General features: G+C 31.4%; 1 protein-coding gene across 4 annotated transcripts in view; it reads left to right on the top strand.

Annotated features, from left to right (window-relative positions):
• The window catches only part of LOC148604955 (uncharacterized), a 57,495-nt gene that overhangs the window by 17,167 nt on the left and 26,360 nt on the right, over positions 1 to 13,968 (top strand). For 3 of the 4 annotated variants that reach the window (XM_088550514.1, XM_088550515.1, XM_088550516.1), the window contains 8 exons: positions 720 to 766; positions 2,798 to 2,905; positions 4,991 to 5,089; positions 8,623 to 8,727; positions 10,677 to 10,835; positions 11,736 to 11,840; positions 12,221 to 12,553; positions 13,835 to 13,930. In XM_088550514.1, the coding sequence (XP_088406640.1) occupies positions 720 to 766; positions 2,798 to 2,905; positions 4,991 to 5,089; positions 8,623 to 8,727; positions 10,677 to 10,835; positions 11,736 to 11,840; positions 12,221 to 12,553; positions 13,835 to 13,930 (1,052 nt within the window). The remainder of the gene's footprint in view (positions 1 to 719; positions 767 to 2,797; positions 2,906 to 4,990; positions 5,090 to 8,622; positions 8,728 to 10,676; positions 10,836 to 11,735; positions 11,841 to 12,220; positions 12,554 to 13,834; positions 13,931 to 13,968) is intronic. The other variant, XM_088550517.1, reaches the window with a different exon arrangement.

Here is a 13,968-nt window from a genome sequence, read left to right as displayed (position 1 = left end):
TATTAGAAAGCTTAGATGTTACATTAATATATTTGATTATACAAGAATTGTTTTGAGGACAGTGTTTGAAAAAGAAATGCCAATTACAGGTCAAATGGAAGAAAATATGAATTTCCAAAAAATTCCCCTTTTTATAAAAAGTTATTATTGGTACTTTTGAACTGAAAATTAGTAGATGTATTGAATACATGGATAATTAAAACAATATTTCACCACATGTCTTTTTAACTTTGTTTTTATTCTAAAAATTAACATTTTGTTTCATGTTGAGGTATTTTTTCTGACATTATCTATCGAATGATACCGATTTTGAGACGTCAAATTTATGTGACTTTTTATGGGAAAATTGAAACTCAAATTTCTCTTTGTAAAATATATGCTTAAACTGAAAAATAATCTGAGAATATTTTTTGGCGAGGAATTGATTTGGTAATTGTAGGTATAAAGGTACCTGAAAATAATTTATTGGTTGATTATTCGGGGTGCATAGTAGGTCCTCCCAGCTTTTGGGATAATTGCAGTTGTATCCAACTGTGCAGCACATTTTATTCAAAATAAAAATGTAGAAAAACAAAAGTTGAAAACTCCTTGGTTTTGTTGACTATGATACTGTCTTTTCACATTTGATTGAAATAATTCAAATAATGAACATGTATCATGAATGATACAATGAAAATACAATTAAAAATATAAAACATGTATGTTCTGTCTTATTGCAGAATCAGGATGATTTGAAAACTTGTCTCAGTTTTGACGATGATGACCGGTAAGTAACATGATACTATGAATTTGTTTAATGGGAGCAATCTTTTTTAGTCCACCTGTCATCTGCTGTTAATCTTTCTTCAAAAATATTTTCCTCTGAAACCAAAGGTTTGCAACAGCATCCTTGTGGTATCTACTTTTAAAAATATATTGATGTAACTGAAAACCTTGGAGAGTGAGTTAGTGAGAGACCTGACATCTTTTTGTTTGGGAGAAATTGTGTGACCAGTTTTTGAGCTAAAACTAGAAAGTGATGATACTGAAAAATGATAAAATTTCTGTTGAACTTTTATTGTTCTTAATAAGCAGCATCTATATTAAACCACCATTTTAAGTCTATAGACTGATGTTTTGCTGATTTTAAAACACGTGCATTTGTTTCATAAATGTAACATGTCATGTCTTCTTGCATATTATAGAGCACATGACATTAATTGTTTAAGTCTGACCTCAGTCTAATATTTTTTAACATGTTTATTCCTTCTGGCTTTGCATTACGATAATAATGTACTGATGTAGCCAGTAAACCTTTACTTATTTATTTTAATTTGTGAGTTAAAAATATCATTTACTGCCACATTGGCTCAGAATATTTCTGTTCCACATTTTGTAGGTAGAAGGTCCTCCATTTGTGAAACTTGACACACCATTGTTACATACATCCTATTTTTTTTAATCAAAACAACCTTCTGATTATGAATATAAAAACTTAAGTGTTACAGTGTCATGGCCATTCATTTTGATTGTTTTGTCTCAATTATAATTGAGATGGTTAAAAGAATTAGTGTGAATTGCCATTCCATGGTAAAAATATTATTTATTTGCATCACCAGGAATCATTTTGATTCTATTCATAGGAAAATTATGAGCATTTTATATTGCAGCTGTTCTACAAAGTCCTATTCAACCACAGGATGGCATATACATGTATATATCTGTATATACACTCCTTGAAACGTTTAGGTTTCCCGCACGCACGCACACACGATACATAAATGCACACTAAACGCTCAATAAACTATTGATAAATGAATGCTTTTATCGTGCTTTTAAACGTACACTCCCGTCGTGCATTTAAATGCACGATAAACAAACATTCTATCATGTGTTTAAACGTAATCTCCTAGCATGCGTTTAAACGCACGATAGACGAAAGATGAAAAATAAAAATTACAAATTAACAAAAGATGACGAAACAAAAAACAGAAAATTAATGAAAATATTGAAATAATAGCAAATAATATAAAAATAACTGTTGAATCAAGGAAATAATCAAAGTACAAAAATAAACAAACGCTTCTATCGTGTGTTCATCGTGCATTTGAAGTTTTGAATTTCTTATATGACATATTGGGTTTGCCGGTAAAGAAAAAATGCCATTCTGAACAATAATATTCTATTATTTCTGCAAACAAAATTAAGATCTGGTCTTTAAATGAACTGAAGATTTGAGGGACTCCTTTTTGACCCTGACAGATGTTTAAATAAAAAATTGCATTTAGAAGAAGTTCTTGCAGTAATCTGTCAAGAAACATTAAATGTACTAAGCATGTTCCATTTAAAACAATTATCAGTTGAAATCTCCCTCATATCATCTATATTTTATGATTAATGAATAGAAAGAGTAGAGCAGTGATTTTAACCAAGAAAAAACAAGATCAAAAACCCCCAGTGCTAACAGTTTTTTGATTTAACCATGCTTGTGGACTCAAAGTCTTTTAACGCAAGTACATGCAGATATCCAATGAAATCTAACATTTAAATAGAAAAATGCCTGTAAATGTATTAATTTTCAAGATTGCTAACTCTTTTAATTGAACACATTTGGTTGTATCAGTTTTTGCCGGTTATAAAGAATAAGAAGTGTTTATAGGGCTAAAAATCAATTTCAGTTGTATTATTTTTTAGTTTTTTGTCCACTGTGAAAAAATAGAAAATTAGTACATAGTAAATTGATATGCTTACAGTAACCATTTTTAACTTATTATGTGCAGTTATCATAAATGTACATCTTGAACATTCTTAACAACAGGGATCCTAAGCCCGAACATCGAGGTTCTGATGCAAAAGATGTCAACACCCAGTTGTATATAGAGAATGGAGAATTGAAGAAAGAAGTACAAGATCTTAGATTAAAGATGTATGTATATGTATTGTATTTATCAGCTTATATGATATTTAATGATTATTGCATTGCAATTTCCATATCTTACTGGTATGAGACTTCCATATCAGGCCCAATTAAGGACTGATTGATGGGACCAAACTGAACGATGCATGTCATAATCCTTTTATCACATACTGGAATCGTTCTAAGAATCTGTACAAGCACATGAGGATGTCTGTGTTAATAAAAGGGTCATTGCATTTATATTATATGTTAATAAATATATAATTTCATATTGGCCTTGTTATAGGTTTGAGGTCTGTCATATTGGTCCGGAGGCATCCCTGTGGGCCAGTATGGCTGTTGAGGCCAATATGATTGACCAAAACCTGCAATATGATATCTGGTTGGGATAATATTTACCAATATAAATGCAATAACCCATTAGTATCACATGCTTTATTGGTGTCATATTGGGTATTCCTCGGTCTGTTCTAATGTATGTTAATTGAAAAAAAGTATGTGAACATCAACTGTTTCTAGGTGTATAGGTAAATATAGTTTTGTGCACCACATGTATCAATGCATATTGTATTTTTTTAATATGCACAGAAAAAGAGTCTTACAAACTAGCCTTTTTTGTAAATGTATATAGTGTTTTAAAATCATTACAGTTTAGGGGACACAATATCAATGTACATAGTACTGGCTTAATCTTTAATCTTTACCTTTGTTAAAATCCAAGAATATAAAGGTTTGAAAATAAATTCAAATATTAAATTTATATTTTGGATATCATTATCATGGGGATTTGTCATGATAGCTTTCTGCACTTTTTTTTCACAGAGACATTAGAACACTGTTCATTTATTTTGCTGTTTTTAATGTGATTTCTTTCAATAATTTTTTCCTCTGACACTATATGACCATCTGGAACCAAAGTTGATATGAATGTTATCTGGGGTATACTGAAAAGAACTAATGTATGGAATTTTGATTCGTTGAAAAACATGGCTGCTGTTACTGAAGTAGAACATACAGGGTCATACAGTTGTTTTTTGCATATATCTCCAAAATCATCAGGTTTAGCTAGCTTTTTATTTCTGAAATGATTCTATTAAGGCCTACAAAAGTCTCTAGGGATCAAAGTTTTCAGACGACTCCTTGTAAGAGTTGTTGCCCATGAAAGGTGAAAAATTTCGGTTTTTAGCAGTTTTCAGCCAATATCTTGAAAACTATAATAGATAGAATGAAACTTTGAATTGATTAAATGATCCTTATGGTAAGTCCTACCAAAGTCTTCATAGAATCAAAATTGTTGGACAGCTCCTTATTAGAGTTATTGCCCTTGAAAGACAAAATATTAACCAGGTGAGCGATTCAGGCTCTTGGGAGCCTGTTGTTGTTCTTTTATAATTATTTCAAACGATCCTAAACTATTTAGCAATATTTTCATCTTACATTTTAGTATTGATTGATGTTTGGGTTTTGAATACTGGCAACATCTCTCTTTATTTTCAGAGAATCAATGCAAGTCATTGAACAACAATACAATTATCAATATGAAGAAGTTGACAATTAAAATAAAAACATGCAGCCCTTAAATCTGAATTGAAAGTTTATTTTATCAGCAACATTTCAGACCTACTTCAAACATATTGCATGTATTTCAGAATTGATAATGGGCAAATTGATTATCTTAACTCTTCTTTAACTCGTTCAACATTCTTAATCATTTTTGTAACATGACAGTACATGGAAGCATGCCAACTTTGCCACTTGGAAACACTATTCTTAGATGAAAATATAAATCTGTCTTTCTATATGGCCTGAACCTTAGTGTAGAAGAAGTGACTACTGATTTTAAAGTCCTTTAATTATTAAGGTTGAAACTTTGAACAGTTTATCACTAAGATTCAGTTGTTGATACAAGTCCATGTAAGTTAATGTGCATGTATATTACAACTTTTCATTGGACAGTAAAAATTATAACAATATAATTAAGGCTGTCAGGTTTTGGTAAGCTAAATGCATAAGATTCATTAACATTTTGTATTCTATTACATTGCTGGCCAGGATTATCAGTGAGAGACAACATTTTACTATTTTTTTTTTCAGAGAAAATGATAGTAGAGAAAAGAAACAATTAGAAAACCACATAAGAGTATTAGACAAAGAGATTGAAAGATTGAATTTAAATGAAAAAAGATCACAAAGGTATTCTTATTAATATGGTGTGACTCAACCACAGTGTGACGTGTACTTATGATTTTTATATGACCCCAAAAATTTGCAGTTGTATATTGGTATGGTGTTAATGTCTGTAGTCGTTGTTGTCTGTGTAGTTGTCTGTAGACACTGTGTTTTTGTACAATAACTTAAGTTGTGGTTGTACAGTTGTTATGAAATTTTGAAATGCTTTTCTTACCACTAAAGGAAGATTCTTATTTAATTTGGAGTTTGTGATCCCTGCAGTTTTAGAAATGGGGGTCAAAAATGGTAAAAATATGTGTTTTATTAAAACCCATGTAGAATGTTTGTTTTTCATCCATTCTTGATAATTTCTTTTTAGTACCTGGCCAAAGTCCTGGCTAGCTATTGCCATCACTTGGCATCTGTCTTGTCTTCCGTCATCATTTCCAATTTTTTTTTAAAACTCTTCTCTTCTGAAGCTATTTGACCAATCAGAACCACACTTGGTATGAATGTTCTTTAGGGTATTCTGCATAGAACTGATGTGCTAATATTTTATCTGTTGAAAAATCTGGCTACTGTTATTAAAAATACTACACAGGAGTCAGACAGAAGTTTTTCGCATTTATCTCCATAACTGTTATAAGGCTTACAAAATTTGTCGAATGACTCCTTGTTTGAGTTATTGCCCTCAAAAGGTGAAAAATGTTGTTTTTTTTCTTTCATTATGTTTTTTTTTTTATTTAGAGAATTATGTGACGAAAATGCCTTCTGTGGCCATAATTATATAGTGTAGGATTTCGACATACTGTCTAATGCAAAGAAAGGCTCCATTTTTAGCTCACTTTGGATCTGTCGTCGTCTGTCGTCGTCTTTAACAATATTTCAAAACTCTTCTCCTCTGACATCACTTGACCAATTGGAACCAAACTTTAAATGAATGTTCCTTGGGGTATCCTACATAGAATTGATATGGGGATTTTTGATCTGTTGAAAAACATGGTGGCTGTTACTAAAAATAGAACATAGGGGTCAGACAGTAGTTTTTCACATATATCTCCAAAAGCGTTAGGTTTAGCAAAATTCTGTCAGGGTAAAAGTGTTTAGCATGATAAAATCTATCTGTGGTCAAATTTTTATTTTAGTCTGTTAAGCCATGTTTGAGTTATTGCCCTTTTTCAATGTTTTTTTTGCTATTTTGAATGTTATTTTCGTCAAAAATCTTCTCCTCTGACAACACTTGACCAATTGGAATCAAACTTAATATGAATGTTTCTTGGGGTATCCTACATAGAACTGATGTGGGGATTTTTGATCTGTTGAAGATCATTGCCACCATCACTAAAAATAGAACATAGGGGTCAGACTGTGTTTTTCGCATTTATCTCCAAAACTGTTAGGTGTAGCATAATTATTTCAGCTGCTGAAATGACCCTTACTATAAGGCCTTCAAAAGTCTTCAGGGATCAAAGTTCTCAGGCGACTCCTTCTAAAAGTTATTGCCCTTGAAAGATGGAAAATGCTTTTTTTTTTTTACAGATTTGAGCCAATATCTTGAAAACTATAATAGATAGAAACTTTCAATCTCTGAAATAATCCTTAAGATAGTCCTACTAAAGTCTTGTTGAGTCAAAATTGTTGGACAACTTCTTGTTGAATTTTTTGCTCTTGAAAGACGAACTTTAACAAACCAAATTAATCAGCATATTAAGTTCAGAAAAAAGATTTGTTTATTGGTGTAAGTAACATGAAATTAAACTTGATATTTTATAAATAACTGTAAAGATGTCCTATGTGTTTGCATTTAAATCTTAACAATATATGTTAATGAAACTATTTTCCTGTCAGTGTAAGAGATAGTTTCACACGCTTAAAGGCTTATCAAATCTATAGTATCTGATGACTGCTATACTGATTCTGATCTTCAACCGAAATTGATAATAATCATAAAAAAAAACCTGTTTTTATCTTAAGGAGGTAGAACTAGGGTAAGGAACAAAACTCTTAAAAATCATAGGAACAATTGTATTCAGCATTTTACATCAATCTCATGTAAGCCTCAAGAAACTTGGACCTCTTCAAATATCTAAAGCACAGGAAATATGTCTATCATTACTGTTTTTATGCCCCCGCAACAATAAGTTGGGGCATATTGTTTTACCCCTGTCCGTCTGTCTGGAATTCCGTCCGACTGTAATTCCGTCCGTCTGTAATTCCGTCCGTAATTCTGTCCGTCACATAAGTTTTCTGCACTTTTTTTGAAAATCCTTGAAGATATTGAACTGATTTTGTGTATGTGAGTCTTTCATGATTAGTTACAGATCAAGTTAAAGTTTTGTTCCACTATGCTGAGTTTTACGAAAATTATGGACCCTGAACTTGAACAATTCCAAGGAAATAACAGTTTTTGCACTTTTTTGGTAAACCCTTGAAGATATTGAACTGATTTTTTGTATGTGAGTCTGTCATGATTAGTTACAAATCGAGTATAAGTTTCATTTTTCTATGCTGAGTTTTACAAAATAATGGGCCCTGCACTTTAAAAATTGTATTGAAATAATAGTTTTTCGCATTTTTTTTGTAAATGCTTGAACATATTTGACTGGTTTTTGGTATGTGAATCTGTCATGATTAGTTACAGATTGAGTTTAAGTTTTGTTCAGTTATGCTGAGTTTTACTCAAAACCACATGCGGGGGCATCATTTGTGTCTCACAGACACAATAACACATCTGACAAAGTGCTTTTTACAATTATGAGTTATGATATAGCTGTATGAAGGTTAAATGCGGGGGCATCACTTTATCTGTTTTTTTTTTGTTTTTTTTTTTTGCATTCATATAGAATTTTTTTGTTGTGTCATATGCTATTATGGTAATAGACTTTAGTTTCAAAAATGAAGCAAAAACTGTGCAAGGGTAAATTTCCTACTGAGCTAAAATTCAGAATGGGAAAACCTCAAGTTTTGGCACTTTAAAAGACTTGTCTAAGACCAGTTCCAGTGTAATTATAACTTTTATATGCATGCAAGACAAAAATAAACCCTTGTTGAGAAAAAAAAAAAATCCTAATTAATTATTATGACTATTTCCTTTTCCATGATTAGAACTGTCAAATTTGCAAGCTAAGTTTTGGTTGTTCCTTTGACAGGACTCAAACTTATACAACAGACAAATTTATGACAACATCGCTTGCACTAAGGCTAATACCCAAGACTTCTTGGCCAGTGTGTTTATAAAATATGGCTTTTGCTGGTCCAGTTGATTCCTCATTGTAGGTTTAATCTAGAACTGTGAACTAAGTACACAATATCTAGTAGTACAAGACATGCCATTCATCAAGGTGGTGTTGTAATGCAAGTCAGAGGATCAAAATAGGGATACATAATATACATCTCAGACTGTGACAACTCTATTTGCTACACTGCTCCATCCAAATATAAAATAAGTATTTTTACTTGAACCATGCTTTCTTTCTATTGCTCTTGTTGAAAAGATTTGTATATATCTGCATGATTAAAGTTAAAGGTAACTGATATTCATGTGCTGTGTATTGTAGAGATGTCCAGAATGCTGTGTCCCTTAAAGTCCACATTGATCAATGCAGATCTGAACGAAACGAAGCAAGAGAAAACCAAAAAAAACTTGTTGAAGACTTTAAACAGTGAGTATTGTTTATTGTTTTTTTATCACAACAAACACCCTGTCTGGCTGTCCATCCATCTGTCCACATTTGTTGTAAGTGCAACTCCCTCTTAAGTCCTCAAGGGACTTTAAAGAAATTTGATATGAAGAAATGTGCATGAAGGAATATAGTTACTTTCTTGGACTCCAAAGAGAGATAATCCAATTTAAGGGTTTTACATGTTAATACCTCATAAGCACAACTCCTCTCCTGAATCATTCAAGGGATTTTGATGAAACTTTATAGGAAGGTTTTGCAAGATATGTGGATATGCATAAAGGAATATAATTACTGTCGGGGACTCCAAAGGGAGATGATTCCACTTAAGAGATTTACATGCTAAAAACTCATAAGTACAACTCCTCTTAAACCATTCAAGGGATTTTGATGAATTTTTATTGGAACATTGAGCATCGTATGTAGATGTGCATAAAGAAATATTGTTACTGTTAGCGATTGCAATGGGAGAAAGTTGAATGCACTGGCTATACATTCAAATGCATTTGAAGCAGAGGTGTTCTCTTTGTGAGCTTGCTTGCTGTATTTCTAGTTTTAAATTGCAGAAAAACAAGTACTATCTTTAAAAACAGATAGCCGACCCAGTAAAATTTGCTTATAATTTTGTACATTTCATTCAGGAATTAATACATGGCGCACAATTTTCTATATAGTCTTTTTTGTAATGCAACTAAGTTATCAGTATTTGGCCAATCAGTAAACAGAATTGTGATCAGGTGACTTGCGTTTCCATGGAAGAGCATCTTTAAGGTCAAAGGGTAAAAAGCGAAACTATACTGACTTCATCGGAAAAATAACTTTTTTATACTAGACATTATATAATGGTGACATGCTGTTATTGATAATTGTTGTCCTTGGCATCAGTTTAATAATTTTATACCATTTATGATAGTATTCAACATTTTGGCCCAATCTTTAAAAATAAGACGATTAAGTTGCTAAAAGGAAGAAAGTAGGTGTTACAACAATTATAATTTACAGTTATAGTCTATTGGTAATCTGATTTGGATTATTTATGTTGAAATTTTGTTTTAAGAGTTTTTTTTATTCTCCACAACACAAAGTGGTATTTAGTAAGGAGGGCCAAAAGGGTCAAAAAGGTAACATTCATTTATTTATGATAACTACGGTTAAACTTGTCTGATCTTATTGTCATTTTTACACATTGTTCCTATGGTCATGTCGTGGTATCGAAGGATAAAATGATTTGTTGTTTCCTGATTGAACACTCAACAAATGTATTATTATACTTAACCATAACAATGCCTTCTTAATCAAGTCCAACTGTGATTGTTAATTGTTCTCTGATCATGCATTATTGAGATTTAACGTTGTTCAAAGATAAACCGAGAGAACAAATGAACTTTGATAAGCCAATGAGAATTTGAGAATGAGAATCATGCTCTTGCCCTGGTCAATAGTAAAAACTGTTGACCTAGTAAACAGTTCAGGCCTTCAGGAGTTATAAGTTACAATGTTACACTTGATCAAAAATAAAAACAAATGTATACTTAAGTATGATAAATGTTTTTAAATTCATAGTTCTAACTGTCCCTCTTTGTGTGTGTATTGGTCTGTTTGGAACTTAATTTCTGTTATATGTTTTGCTACCACTCATCACGTTCACTTTACATTATAAAAAAGCCCTTTATTGTTATGCATACTGCTGAGCACATTTGTAGACCCAGCAAAGTCAATGTTATTTTTGACAAGTTAATTTTTTTAAAGATTTTCTTACCTAATGGTTTATATACATATTTCATGTCACTGTTTGATTTTGCATGAACTAATCTGAGAAGTCACTTGATAAAACCTTCCCATAAGTAAGAAGTACAAATATTACCAAGTGCTCGCTTTGAGTAGTAATATCATATGCATATAAAGTTAAACTTGTGATGTTGCTTTTACAGATATAAAGAAAAATGTGAACACAAAATTATTTGCATGCAGTATGAAAAGCAAAAAGCAGAAGAAAAGGTCAAAAGTTTAATCAGTTGGCAGTTTGAAAGGGACGATGCTGAAGAAAAGATCAAAAGTTTACAAAATGATGCAACCTATCTTAGAAACAAGTAAGTCAATGTTACTTTTGGATTAGTTAAGAAATTTGAGAATAACAGTTCCCTATACCAGATGTGGCCAACCTTTTTACCTGCTTTGGGAATATAGACGGTAAGTGTAGCTTGTTTAGCAATAAGAATGAATGTTTCACCCCTTCATATGTTTTTTTTTATTTTCTCTAAGTTTTCAGTTTATTTCATGCAGGAACATATGAAAGGAAAGTATAATGGATTGTGGTTGGGTCTTACATGCAGTGCATGAATAGAACAAAAATACAGGTTTTATATTGGTAACATTTACAGAAGGTACACAGGCAAAACACATACAAATGTGCCACACATGAGAATCATATGGTTTGCATCATATGATTATCATATAAATCGAGCACCATATGATTATTATATGTTTTTCACAAACATATGATTGTCTTATGTTTTAAGCTAAAGTTAACATATGATAATCATATGAATCAAGCACCATATGATTATCATGTGTGACACATTTGGCTGTGTATAAAGTGATCATGGTGCCTGTGCTTTCCTCTGTCTCCTCCTTTTTTGTTACATTTTTCTCTGCAACTACTAATCTGATAGCCACTTGATATTTTGACAGAAGCTTTATATTATTGTGCCACATTTTGGGACATGTTTTCAGACTATTAACAACATCAACTATGTGTTATATGGCTTCATTAATAGGTGGGGTTTATAAACCCCATTTATTAATGGAGCCATATAACACAAAGTTGATGTTAAATACCAGGAAAACTATGAACAATTTAATTTAAATGACTTCTTGAAATATATATAGGTGTTTTTTGTTTTGCCCTGAGTAATTCAAAATTTATTTTTCATAGCATTTTAGTTAAATAGGTAAATTCCATGTACATTTCTACAGAGTAACTATTTCAGACTTGAAGAACAAGAAGAGAGTCTGATGGCAATGACAGAATCAGTAGAGACATATAAAAGAGCTAATGACAACCAACAGAAATACATTTTAGAATTACAAAACAGGTTTTTAACATTGTTATTGTCTTCATGATATATACTTTTAATGATTACTGGACATTAGTTCAGAGGTTGATAAAAGGGGAATTTGGTTTTTTAGTGGAAGCTAAGAGCTTACTGAAAACATTTATGAAAGTTCACCCCATCTATGCAAAATGCAATATTCCAGATCTGTGAACTATACACTTTCTAGTTTAATTTGATATTGAAGCATTAATCTACTTGTTTCAAGTAGAATGTTGATGTTAACTGATGAGACTATTTTTTGAAGTGACTATTGTAACTTCTGTCCTGTATTTTACTAATGCACCACTTGCTATAATAACAGTGTATTGCATGTACTTTTTTTAAAATTGTGTTGTGCATGATATTTTAAAAATTAACAGGGCCAGTAAACAAGATGATGAAGTTGTAAAAGATGCAAAAACAGCCATTGTGCACTACACAGCTGAAACCAAAAAGTACAAAGAATTAAGTGAAAAAGCAAAATCTGACAATCATAGATTAAAAATGGAAAAAGAGGAGTTACAAACGCTTGTCCAAAAACTGAGGACTATTTCTAAGGAGGAGAAGGAGAAAAATGAAAATGAAATTGACTCATATAATATTAAGATAAAAACATTAGAACACAATAAAAAAGAAATGGTGAAAACCCTTGAGAAACAAACTGCAGAACTATCATTATTGAAGAACAAATGGAAAAATATGAAGGACACCAGGTATTTATTTGAGCTGTTTAAGAGAGGAGTCATTTTTAGCTTTGTATTACCCTGAGCATATGAAGACCATCAGGTATTTATATGAGCTGTTATAGAGAGGAGTCATTTTTAGCTTTGTATTACCCTGAGCATATCAAGACCATCTGATATTTATATGAGCTGTTTTACAGAGAATTCTTTGTTGGCTGTGTATCATCCTAAGCACAGACAAAAGAATGACAATATATATTTGTCGTTTTCATTTTAATTCATTTGGTTTTGTTTTTGCAACATGTTTGAAGTTTCATTGAAACAATTTCTGACATTTCCTTCCTCTGAAAGATGACATGCAATATTTCCCTATATTAGAATGATAGTAATGGTTTTTATAAAAGCTTGAGATAAATTTGTTTTCAAGTATTAAAGTAATTTTTTACACTTTTTAGCTGAAAATGCAAATAAGACAAAGGAAATTTCCAAATGCTGCTAAACTTCCCTTTGGCATGGGCACATAAGTTGTTGATAGTAGATTTATTTATGAAATATTGAGAGGCTCTTGCCGAATGTGGGAGACTAACATCTATGGTCTTTCCAACTGTTAGTTTTGACTTTTATTTTGTGTATTTTAAGTTTTGTGTATATATTCAAATGTTAGTTAAAAGAGAAAATTTATATGTGTAGATGGAGGAGCAGCAGTATCATTTTGTGAGGTTTGCCCACTGTAATTTTAATTATCAAACATTCAACCATAAAGACTCATTCTTAGTGAATATGTTAAATAGCTTGGTTAAAGGTAGTTTGGGTTACATTTAATGGCTTCAATGCTTACGTAAGAAGTAAGACATTTGTTTCCCTTCAAGATATCTTTATCCTCTCTATAGTGAAACAATTAATCAAAATATCAATGGAAAACCTTACATTTTGATTTTCTACTTACATGAATTAAATGGAGCTTAGCTGTGGAATATTCATTTTTCATGTACAAGCACAAAAATGTTCAACAGTAAAAAAATGGCTCCAGAAATATATACCCATAAAAGCCAATTTATGCCATAGCAATGTAGAGTGTAGTTATTAATGAAACGAGGAACTGTATGTTTCTGTTGTGTGTTTACCATTAATTTGCATGATACGTTTGTCTGCCTTCTCATCTAATGAATTCTTGAACTCATCAACAGGTATATAAAACAAGTGAATGAATTAAATTTAACATATTTTTTTATATTTGAAAGTAAAGATTTACAATTAAACCAGGAATATTCAGTTCAATACCCTCTTTTATAAACTCCTTTTTTACCACAGAGACCAACAAGACATGAAACGGCATGAGCAAGACTGTATTAAACTTAAACAAGAAAATGAGGCTCTAGAGGATAAATTGGGCAATGCAGAAGATCAGTAAGTAATGTAAAATAATTATTTGATAAACAGGAATA

The sequence above is a fragment of the Perna viridis genome, chromosome 10 (genome assembly GCF_037379345.1).
Source record: "Perna viridis isolate PV_CMFRI_1.1 ecotype Kerala chromosome 10, ASM3737934v1, whole genome shotgun sequence".
Classification (NCBI taxonomy): domain Eukaryota; kingdom Metazoa; phylum Mollusca; class Bivalvia; order Mytilida; family Mytilidae; genus Perna; species Perna viridis.
Note: the sequence above shows the minus strand (reverse complement) of the source record. Positions and strands in the feature narration are given on the sequence as shown.